Below are 12,453 nucleotides of genomic sequence, written 5' to 3'. Positions count from 1 at the left end.
TTTTTTTTTTTTGTTTTTTTTTTTTTTTTTTTTTTTTTTTTTTTTTTTTTTTTTTTTTTTTTTTTTTTTTTTTATGATAACAGGAAGACCATTGGAGTTTTCTGTTGTGGACCAAACAAAATCTCTAAGATACTTCATAAACTGAGCAACAGCAGCAACTCTTATGGGACAAGGTTTGAGTACAATAAAGAATCCTTCAGCTGAAAGTCTGTTGGAATAACAAGACTCTCTGGAAGATAAAAGTGCAATTTTTTTGTTTTGTACAACTTAGAAGTTCATCTGTGGTTTAAACAGACAGAAATATACCAAAGCATAGCACAGATGTTTTTATTTATGATTATTTAAGACTGTGGATGCAGCAGTATACCAACAAATAATCAGTGCTTATACTCAAATGCGCTCACACAATATTTGTGGCAGGAGTGATCTTTGGAATTGTTTCTGTTAATTAAAAAGAACAGAAGCTGGGGAGAGACGCAATTGTTTTGAAAGCTGATGGAAGAAGAATCTGTGGAACCTTTACACTTCCTCCACTTCAGTCCTCTGAAGCTGGATCAGCAAACCAAACCCCAGGTTTATTCAAATGACAAAATATAGTGTATTACAAAGACTCTTGCTTTTGTTGGTGTTAAAATCTCATGGCTTTGGGGTGAAAACACTCCATATTAAAGATTTTATTATACATTGCAGAACTGGGATTCTATATTTAAAATATAGTGTTACTCTCACTAGTCTACTTCTGTAATGAAGTTAACCTAAGGAAACATGAGCATAACTGTGTAGCACCAGTGGGCAGCCTTCACTGTGATGTCAGTCATAGCCTTTTGGCAAGCAAGCAGCTATACATGGAGAAGTCTCTATCTTGCATCAATTCAGCATTCAGTGGGTTTGCAGAGTATGTATGATTTATGAACCAAGAAAGTGATGAACACAAGCAAACAGGATCTCAAGTTTTATTATACCACCCAATGTGGAAGTTTCACTCACTCTGCATTCACATGCCCTGAATGGCAAATACCTAAGGTATTCAGATGCTCTTACTGATTATTTTACAACACAGCAGGTTGAAATCCAGTTTTAGACGTCCCAGTATGTTTGGTTGACTGTGATCCTTTGAGTACTTTCCTTGGAGCCATCTTTGTTTGTCCTGATGTCACTAAAAGCAGGATGAGATGACATCTATGTCAGAGTAAGAATTAAGTCCTCAGCACTGTGGCTTCTTGAATGGTGTGTGCAGATAGAAACCTTACAGGAGCTGCAGTATGCTTTCAGTGCACTCCAAAGGGGAAAATCTGAAACATCCAAATTTAAGCTCTCCTTCCCTTCTCCTTTCCACAGCTTTTTTTCTGCTCATAATTGCCATGGAAGGGCTAAAGGATGAAACAGGCACTTTATAGCTTTTTGATTCTGAGGAGCACCTTTTTTTAAATCCATCCAATAGCCCATCCAACTTTCTTTATTTCTTCTTTTCTCCTTTTCCTTATTTTGCTGAGAAGAAGGCATTTAAGCAGGAGTCAGACACTTAGCTGCCATAAATAGTCACCACTTTAGTGCCTCTTAATAGAGCATCATCACTAACATGCTTAAAACCTTCCCCTTAATCTCCAGCAGAAGTCTGGGAGCAGTACCATGTATGTTTCCAGCATACACAGGTGAAGGATGGCTCTGGAAGTCTTATGCCTGTGGTTCACCTGTATTTAGCACAGTGCATTTGATTTCATTTACATCTTTCCAAAGACAACCCTTTTTATTTTAGTGGAAAAGACATTAAATTTTCACTCACAACACACACTGTTCAGGAGTTTGCAGGTATCAGTATAATGTTTAGAGAGAAGCATTTTTCTAGTAGGTGATGTATAGGCATGTTGTATGTGCAACTAGTGAGGATGAGTTGGGTCTTTGCCTTGGCAGCTTCTGCGAAGGAGTTGCACTCAGTGAGCATCAGGGTGAAGGTGCATCAGTGAAGCCACATTGGAATGTTTTCTCAGTGTCTGGACTTGCAACTGGAGTTTTTACCTCTGGCTCTGCCCAATTTGAAATTCAGGGAGGAAGGAAAGAACAGAGATGGATGAATTCCTGCTGATGAGAATTTTCAAAGTAGCCCAGATGAGAGAAACCAGAATAGAAATGCAATGTGAGATGGGAGCCTACATTACAGCTACTAATTTTAATTATTTTTCTTTTTGAGGCTGGGAGGACCATTATTTTCCTATTGGATCTCACTCACCCATCACTGTAAAACTAGAGGTATGCAGCAAAGGATTAGACTCTTTTTAATCAGTAAGATTTATTTTTAATTCTACCTGCATAGATTTTATAGTAAACATAACACTGATGGCAAAACACATAGATATTGGATATTGTTGGTCCAACGTGCTCTTTTTGTTTTCTGACTTAAAGCATGATTGAAATCATACCTATGTCTATTAACCACAACCAGACAGTGATCTTTTCCTCATGCTTTTTAATTACAGTTTAGAGTTATTTAATCACAATATTATTTGTGGTTTCACATTTCCTGTCTGATAGGTATTGGTTCCATTACCATATAATGAGCAGTTAGTTTTGCAGTTAGCTCTGTGCTAAAGCAGATTATATTTTCTGGTTCAGCTTCTATAAAGGTAACACTTTAAAATAGTAGTTCTAGTACTGTGCACTTGTTCTGCATTGTAACAGGAGTCAGTGGCTGCATGTAGGCATATTAAACACCTGTTGTTACATTGTGCTGTGCTAAGATCTAAGCAGATCCAGGCTCTTGCATTTCCATCTTCATGCTGTATCAGCCTCAGCTCTTTCTTTGATCCACTTGTAAAACAAGCTCTGGACTGTCTGCACCTCTAGACTGTTGTGAGGCCTAATTAATGTTTTGGGATCACTTCAGTGTACAAGCACTAAAAAGATCTGTCTAATTGTTATGCAAATGTACTTGTGTTTTATTTTGGGTAAACCTTTCTATTGGTCATATGAGTAATCTCTAGACCAGATGAGGCTGAGTTTGGGGAAAGTCTGAAAGCCTCAATTGCTTTTTTTCCTTTTCCGTGAGCCATGCCTCTGTTAGAGGGGCAAAAGGATTCCGGGTTGTTAGTTACTGTGACTTGGCTTCAGGAGTGACAGATATTATGATAAACCATCTTCTACAGGCTGTGTCGTCACTGCTTTTTCTGAGTGTGCCTCCATCTTGCAAAACAAAGTCAGACCCTCTTTTAAATTCCTTTACTTTTTTATCTGTAAGCCAAGTGTATGTGAAAATATAATGCAGAGCCAGACAAGTAAGTGAAGACTGACAGCACTTAATTCCACATTTGCAGATTAACTGGATTTATGTAATTGAGCATCTCTTTGCACTTTAAACTGTGTCCTGTGAATGCATCATAAGTGTCCTGCTGGCAGGGAAAGGATCCCACCATGTATTCTGATACTTCTCACTCATTCTGTCACAAAACTGCAGGCCCATCAGTGTTTGCTCAGCGGGGTCATTGTGTTTTATTCTTTAGAAATGTTTCAGGACTGTCTTTTACACCAGGAACGTTTCCATGCCATGATGGAAACCAAGCCCTTTCCCTGCAATGGGAATCCAACCCTCATGCAGCAGTATGGGACTCAGGGCTTTACACAGCTAACAGCTGGATTAATCAGATTTACCCAAGACATCCTATTCCCATAGCACTGAGATTACATGTGTGAGTAAATGTCCACTGACACAACGAAGGAGTGCAGAGACGAGCCCTGATGTTGTGTGGGAAGGCCTTATAAGGAGTGACCTTCACCTCTGAAGTCTTCAGGGCAGCCTGTCCCTCCACAGTGATTATTCCAGCCCTGTATTTGAAGCAACACTTCCCTATTTCAGTATGTGGTACTACTACTAGCATGTGAGTTCTTCTGGGGTCTTTTATCTGCTCTTCTAGAAGCCAGGACTGAAAGCAGTATGAGACATCACAACAAACAACTTTGAACCTGGGCTGGGAGAGGATGCCACTGCGTTCCACAGACATCTAGCTGATGACTTCACTGCTTAGGGTACAAATTTAAGCCAAATCCATATTTCTGCAAAATGCTGATTGTTTTCCACAACAGACTAAAGAACAGTTGCTTTAAAGAGAGGACAGATAAACCCTCTCTCTGAAGACTCCTGTCCACACAAGCCTGATGTGAAGATGTGTATGAAAGCACTGCACGTATTGTTATTACAAGGGTATGTAATGATAGAACAAGTGGTAATGGCTGTAAACTGACAGAGACCGGGCTTAGATTTGATATTAAGAAGGAATTCTCTTCTGTGAGGGTGGTGAGGCACTGGCACATGTTGCCCAGAAAAGTTGCCATTGCCCCATCCCTAGAAATTTTCGAGGCCAGGCTGGATGGGGCTTTGAGTAACCTGAGGGGTCAACCTGCCCATGGTAGGCGGGTTGGAACTAGATGGTCTTGAAGGTCTCTTCTATCCCAAACCATTCTATGACTCTATGATTCTTTGATTCTGTGATTCTATGATTTCAGTTTCCACTGCATCCTGATCATGGGCTTACTCCCTCAGCTCTAAATCCCCATTGTTTTATTTGGTTGCTGATCTTCACTGACCCTGTTAACAGATGTGTCTTGCAGGTAAGGGAAGCACTACGTATATTTGCATCCATGCACAGTCCGATCTAAGCATGGAGCAACCTGTGAGCAGTCTTTACAACCAGTGCAAACAAGTGCAGAAGCTGTCAGTTTGCTCCTAATCCTGCAAGCACATAGGTGAGAAGGAGATTTGGAGTTGGCTGAGAAGGGGCAGATAATACGAGTAGCAGATGAGCCACGCTGGGAACAGTAGTTCCCCTGTAACAGCCTAACATAGCAGAGAAGTAATGGTTTGGTAAGACTTGTAGAACAGCAGCCTAAGAGAAAAATTTCTATTCAACATTAACACACCAGGTTTTAGATTCAAACTGCAAGACATGACTTAGGTGAAGCAGGCACGTGCTAACTAGTCATTGCCTATAGCAGTTCAAGGCCCATAAGTCAGAGACATAGTTATTAAAATGCAATGTTTACTTTTTCAAAAAATAAAAGGGCTTCTAGGGAGATTAATTTTCACTTCAGCCTGGCAGTCATTTCATAAACTTGCCAGTGTGATATAAGACAAACTGGATCTGTTCTTTCCTGTATTATGCATCTGATTTGTCTGCAGATTTTCCACCTCACAATTTAAACAAATTTTTACTGTTTTAATAAAGAGGATTTAACAACAAGATTTAATAAAAATGCTGCTGGTGCCTGTGCAGAACTGAGATTTTTCTGCTATGAATGTACATTTTTTAGGGATATATATAATATAGCTGATGACTCAACTGTGAACAGTGATTTGGGATTTGCATCATCTCTACTTCTGGTGTATTTCATTAAGGCCACTGTGGTGATGCACTGGTGGGATGCATGGAGCTGAAATGAGACTCTTCATTCCCATAAAGAGTCTGATATTTTAGTGCCTGTACTAAGCTTAGTAAATCCTAGAAACTCTGGAATTTCCTTTGTAGGTACAGTGGAATAATTAGCATCTTTTAAGGTTAAATCCTGAGTCCTCTGCTGGACTGACATGTATAACAAATGCTCTTACACACCAGTTTTGAGCAAAAAATGCTTCTCCTTAAAGGGTTGGATGAGTGTTTGGGAAGGTTTACTATCCTGCTAGCTATATCACCCGTGTTGTAAGAAGGATGGGATCCATTTTGATACCAAGGAATGCTGTGCACTTCCTCTGATGTTATGAATATCTCCAAACTTGCAGTAGATCTCAAGGTTTGCTGTGCCTGAAGTGTTATATTCTCTAGAAGGCTCCTATTTGTGAGAGACAGGTGCTGGATCTGTAGTAAGGGCAGTGGATCTGCTTCATTATTTCATGGGCACAGAGAGAAAGCTGGAAAAATCCACTTGTCCCAATTGTGAATTGCTTCTTAACAGAGCACTTGGATGAGAGGGAAGCCTTCAGGTAAACTACTGTCAGCTAAAGAGCAAACCAAGGAGGGCAGGAGAATGCAAACAATGAACCAGGTGAAATATTTTGAACCTGGGAGCCAAGGGGAAGGAGGAGACCTCTTGGCCTCTCAATTTTAGAAACTAAAAGCAAACCCCATTTTCTAGATGTACACACAGTCTTTCCCTGGGGGTTGAGAGCTAATATATGCAAAGACATTGCATTTCCATGCACAACTCGGTGCTAAACCCCAGAAGAAAACTAGTATACTTTAGCAAAAAATTTGGAAATAAGCAATTTGTTTGAAATAAACCTTTTACTTTTTCAAGCTAACTTAATGAAAAAAAAAAAAAAATGCTTCTGTTCTGCAGCTTTGGGATTGGAAATAGCTTTACATGTTAACTCCTTTTCACTAATATACTTGAGTGTAGAGTTCTCTGTATCAGCTGTAAGTAGCATTGACAGTTCAATAAATAAATTTTGTGTTTGTTGCTGCTGACCCTAGGAAAGGACAGCCTTGAGGATGAGAAGCAGTGTTACATAAATGTCTAGTGTACATAGCAACGCTAAGCAGGGAGACGCTGCTGCATTGCTTTTGGTGCACCAGTCACACATTAAAATTCTGTCATTGCAAGGTCACGTTGCTCATCTCATACTCTGCAACCCTGAGGAAGAAATTTGGATGAGAGGTGGGGGAGGAAAAGCGAAAATTTCCCCTTGGTGCTGTAACCAAGAATATGCTCATCGACAGCAGGGCATATATTTTGATTTCAGAAGAGCATGCCATTTCTTTTTCAGGGATAACGGATTCCCTGCTGGTGCTGTGTCATGGTGTTTGCATGTTAGAAGTGTAACACAGTGATAATAGGTTGCTTTTGAATTGAATAAATAATACCTCTGAGCTTTTTGCTTCTCCCTTTAATAGTCTGAGGAAAATGCAAAATGCCAGGGAGCATATATAGTGGACTGTGTCCCGAGCTGCACTTGGTGCAGCCTGGTTAGGAATGCTGCACAGAATGCTGTTTCCCAGCTCTGCTGGGAAGAGGTGAGGTTTAAGGCAAAGGGGTAAACAACTGTTTTAAGGAGAACACAGCAGTGATACATGATCTACAGTCAGAAGCAGGCCATGTCACATTGTCTGTCACATCTTTGAATGGTGCTGAGTCAGAGCTAGCCCTAGGTACCCTTTGGCATCAGGGAAAATCAGAGGCTCTTGGATTGGGTCCGCACTGTGAGACAAAAGACAGTTTAAACGCAGCTAAGTGAGCCTCCTGTGTGCGCTTTCCAGCTTGTAGCTCAGAGCTGTCGTACCTGGGGGTGAATTGTTAGACAATGAGCTGGTCTGACCTATGAGTACAGTGACAGTTATGATTAGCTGAGGGCATGGGCATACCCTCTGTATTTCTCCAGCTCTGTAGAAGCATGTTGTTCAGGGATGGGTAAGCAGGGAGTGTTATTGTACCTCATTGGGTGTTAGATGCTTGATAGCATGTACTGTCTAGAACAGATCAGGATGGTGAATGCCAGCATCCCATATGAATATATGCTGCCCATGTTTGCACTGGTGTCCATGAGGAATAAATGGCAAAACCTCTGCAGGAAGACACAAGTTCTGTGATTTTCTTTTATTGTGTCAGAACAACATAATTAACTGTTAATAAATATTTGCTATCAGTGTGAAGATCCACCTATGACATTATTCTTTTTTGACTGCTTAAGCTCTAGTAACTGTTTGATACACACTTTTTGGCAAAAACGTAGTGTCCCAAAGCTTAAAAATGTGGCTGAGATGCAACTTGGCAAGGGGTCTCCACCTGAGGGTGAAATATCATTGTCTGTTGGAGCTGGATCCATCTTGGTCGTCTTCTGTCTTCATAGGAAGATTAGAGGGAGCTGAGCTTTCAGATCCATCTCTTCCTCTCTGCATATAACCTCAACCTTCACCTAGAGGTTTGCTCTAACCTTTGGATCGCTGGATACATCATCATCCATGTGTCACACAAATCCTCCTTTTGTGCTCTTCCCCCCTCCATGGTACATAATGTATCAAGAGGCCTCTTCCATCCTCAGCTTTTCCCTTAACTCAGGAAAATACCACTTTGGGAAATGCAGAGGTCCTCAATTCTAATCAGAATACACCAGCCCTTATAATGCTCCTAGTGCAGAAGCATTCAAAAATGCAATCAACAAGCCAGTGGGGCTCTTGTATTCACTTTGATGAGTGCAGCATCCTAGTGCTGGGGAACCATTTTAGAATGAGAGGAAAGACAATGCTATGAGGGAAGCTATGTAGAAAATGGGGAAAACTCATAACAGCAAAAGTGTTTTCATCTTCTGAATGAGAATCAGGGATTTGGTTTTTTGAAAGCCAGATAATTTATGGCTACCACTGAAATTGAGTCATATTTCTGCTTTCACACTTAGGCATTTCAGGACATTGGGCAGTGATAGAAAGGGTTTCTTTTTTCAGTTGCATTTGATATTTCTATACAGCCTCTAGTTTATCAACTGCGTATAAATTCCTCTTTTCACTGATTAAATATTTCCTTCCCTGGTTTCTTTGCTTCAGGGAGCTTGAGAACTCATTGTTTATAAAGGGAAAGAAGTATTGTGCTATTAAGCAGACAACCTCCAACACATATGTTCAGCTCTGCGTCTTTGAGAAGGAGGCACTGAGGCTGCTGCAAGTGCAGAAGGACAGAGCTTTCACTGAGATTCAGATGTGACCAAGACCCTATTCCAGGATTCATACATTGATGAAGCTCTGGGCTTATTAACTAGCTTTTTCTGAAACAAGTAGCCTTAGCCCATGTGTGCCAGGTTGTGAAATCCTTAATCCCACTGAGTTTTTCTCTCCCTGTGTTCCTTCTGATCATTTGCAAGAGCAAATTTGATTAAGCACAGTTGGTAAGAAATAGTTCTAGATAGTTGAATAGAAAAGTTATAATTGTGACATCTCCTCTCAAACTGATGTCCAGAAAAAGTATTTTGAGTAGCCCAGCTTACTAGTTCCTTGATGTGCATAAGGGTTTTTTTTTGTCACGTTCTGTGATTTTACATTGTTTATGTAAATCTAATTTCATTCCAGAACCAAACAAAACAAACCAACCAACCAACCACATGAACAATAAAACAGATTTTTGTACTTGGGAAGTGTTAGCATGTCCAAAACCTGTCTGTTTTAAAAGAATTCTTTCAAGATACTTAAAAGAAGGGTGGAAACCATATGGAAAAAACTTTCTAACAACAAGGCATTTTTTGGGTTTGTGGTTTTTTTCTTTCCAACCTTCGTAAGAGAACAAATACAGTTCAAACTAAGCAGTAGTACCACAGCTTCAACAATTCAATATCTTCCTTTTAAAGCAAGGCATTTCTCTAGGATCACGCCTGGGTTCAGATGATGTCTACACTGTCATCTGAGCCTTCAAGGAAATGTCTGTGGCAGGTCTAGTCTTGGGTTACTGTCAGAAAGAAGATGTGATCCATTTTTCTCTCACTTTCAGTAGTTATTTGTCATTCAACAGCCATGTGAGAATTTGATGTGGTAAATGGCTGAGAACTGGAGCCACTGGTACAAGTGAAAAGACCTTAGCCTGTTATCTTACTAGTCAAAGTAATCAATGTTGTGGACCACAGATTAAACCCTTGGCATCCCTAAAATTTGTAAAGATCAATAAACTAAGGTCAACTTTCCAATTTGTTTTTTAGGGAAATGAACCTTGGAAGTAGTTATTTCCAGTTAGCATGCATAATGTGATAGAAAAAATGAATGTCCTCTCTTTTCTGTATCTGCGGGTCTTGACTTTTTCAGTTATGACTACATTCTTCCCTCAATCTTCCCTGTCCCAAAAGAAAGACATCAGAAATTTTTTTCTGAAATTTCAGCTCTGTAATTATATATTTTTTTTCCACTAGAGCTGAAATTAAAATAAATTATTTAAAAGGAAGGTGGCATTTACTTTTTATATCTCTGTACAATATGCAAGATAACCATTTTGGAAAGTATTAGCATAAATGTCCACAATTTTGAGTACTCAATGTTCTTTTCAGAGATGCCTGTTTGTATTAATGTAATTTCAAGCTGTTCTTATGTTTTTATAGATCAGGATGTGGTACAATTCTTTGAAGAGAAATATCTGCTTAGTTTCCAAGTGGAACAGAAAGCAAGATTTGGTACTGAGCTTTCACTTTTAATTTTTTCACCCAGGCTTGACTTTAAGCAAAAGAATAGTGGTTTCGTATCTATAACAAGTCCTACTCTTGTCTTATGAAACAGCCCATTTTGTAGCTTCAGCTTGCTGCCCCTCAGCACAACAGGGGAACTGTGTTTCACTTACTGGAAGGACTTAAAATAGTTCAATGTTTTATCTGCATGCCTCAGAAACCTTCAAAGAGTAAGCAATAAGATTTTTGACTCTGTTAGTTCCAATAAAATGAAGCAAAGATTTTACCAGTTATGTGTATAATAAGGGAGAGCTAGAAAACTGATCATAAAAAAGATTTGAGTTTTTGTTTTTCTATTTTCCTATGTTCTTCCTCTCCTTTTCATGAGTCACGTGCAGAACTCTTTTCCCTCAGTGTCCCTTCCTTAATCATACAGTGTTGTGAGAGTATGTGCAATCCATTGACTAAAAAAGGGCTCAGACAGAGTAAAACTCCAAACTTTATGCCATAATCTTAGAGAGTTCCCTACAAACCAGTGACTCTGCTTAGGATTTGCAGAGTAATATGAAGAATTCAAGTTCATTGCGGTTTTGATACTCAACTGCATTAAGTTTCTTTCTAAAATCCCGTTATCTTTTTACCTACTTGTAAAATGGGGATAGTCACACCTGAAAAGAGTTTTACAAATTTGCCTGGCAAATAGTCCTTCAAGTTTGTTTAGTTAAAATGCAAAATCCTGGTTGCAGTGTGGAAAGGATCCTAGTTCCCAAAACACTCAACTGAATGAGCCATTTTATCTTAATGGAAATACTGACAACTAAAGTATTTGGCTGCTGAGTTCTGTTGCTGTTCAGACGTGATTTTTACATTCTGTTATATTAGCAGAACATTTTAATGTGATTTTATGTCTCATTATATTTGACAAAGCACCATACATTTATGCATTATGTAGTTATGGCACTGTACTCTCAAGGTATTTACTTTGCAGGAAGCTTCATGACTTTGGAATAAACAACCATTCCAAGACTGAGCAAAACATGGTTGTGTTGCCGTTTGTGACCTGGTTTTAATTAATGACATACTGCTTTAATTGTGGAAGCATTGTGTATGTGCATATGTGTGTATGTATTAACTGCTGGTAAGGGAGGCTGGGATTTCACTCCTTAAAACAGAGGCTCTAATACTCTTTGTGATGCCCTAAACTACCTGAAACATCCATACAGGGTTGACAGATATGCTGCAGGAGACCCAGGATCCTCTGACATGACAGCAGGACATTGGGTAGGATACCCAAAGTGCCAAAATTGAACAAGGTACCCCTATTAACCACCCAGAGTTGTTTTCTGGCTTAGAACAACATTAGCGTTTGTTCTGTGACTTAGACCATCTCGGAGGTAAAATATATTATCTCATTCTCATCATCACACCACTGGAATTTAGAAGAATATCATTCCTCTGCACTCTGAATGTTTATGACTGATTTTGATGGGTTAGAGTCAGCCATGTGCTGCTTTCTGCTTCCACTGTGCTCTAAGCAAAGTTCCTTCCCATACCAGAAGTGTGTAGAGGTCCTTCCCGCCTTTGATGAACCTGACACTTGAGCACCTGACTGAAACATGATCTGGGCTTTTGCTTTAGTTGGCTTGGTTTGGTGAAGTATTTCACAGTGTTCTCAGACCACACTGCTTTTGATAGATCTTGATGGAGAGCTGGTATTTTATTACAATCTTCAAGGCACTTCTGATTCTACAGCAAATCTGCAACAAGGGGTTTAAAACTCATGACCCCAGTAGTGGATTACTTTGCAGTAATGTGGTTAGGGGTCTGTCTGGTACACTGGAGACTAAAGCACCCACTCGATGTTGAATATGTTCTGGTGGCTGTCCACCTAAGAATTTCTGCATTTGGCAGGGTTGTGGGTTTTTGTAGGAAAAGTACATGTGAAGCATGAATTATTACAAGTATGCAGTCTTGTCTGAGATTTTTCAAAACTGTTGTCAAAATTTCTGGGTAATTAAGTTTTGATAAGTAAGGATAAAAAATTAAACTTCATTTGGTTGCATATTTTGCTTTCTCATTCCAGAGTGGTGTTTATATAATGATGGCAAAAGGTACCATCTCTCCAGAATGAGCAGTTTTAATTGCAACAAGATAAAAAAAAAAAAAAAAACTCTTGTATATTCCTTCTCATGGGTTAAAAACTTGGAGAAAAATCTCCACTTCAGAGAAGTTCTTGATATCTGTAATTGCAAAAGGTGTTTATTTATACTTAATACAGGTTCAGTGGCAGGCTGGGCAGAGCTATCAGAAGAAAAAATTATAACTTCAAAAATTCTGAT

At 39.4% G+C, this 12,453-nt stretch overlaps 1 protein-coding gene across 2 annotated transcripts in view; it reads left to right on the top strand.

Annotated features, from left to right (window-relative positions):
* The window catches only part of NOX4 (NADPH oxidase 4), a 101,554-nt gene extending 99,251 nt beyond the window's left edge, over window positions 1-2,303 (top strand). For both annotated transcript variants that reach the window (XM_027895817.1, XM_027895818.1), the window contains exon 18: window positions 84-2,303. In XM_027895817.1, the coding sequence (XP_027751618.1) occupies window positions 84-204 (121 nt within the window). In that variant the 3' untranslated portion in view covers window positions 205-2,303. The remainder of the gene's footprint in view (window positions 1-83) is intronic.
* Window positions 2,304-12,453: the final 10,150 nt, after the last annotated feature.

This window comes from Empidonax traillii, unplaced genomic scaffold, assembly GCF_003031625.1.
Source record: "Empidonax traillii isolate 1590-97213 ecotype Southwest subspecies unplaced genomic scaffold, ASM303162v1 scaffold471:size1368335, whole genome shotgun sequence".
Lineage (NCBI taxonomy): Eukaryota > Metazoa > Chordata > Aves > Passeriformes > Tyrannidae > Empidonax > Empidonax traillii.
The sequence above is the reverse complement of the archived record's forward strand: the minus strand, read 5'-3'. Positions and strand labels throughout refer to the sequence as shown.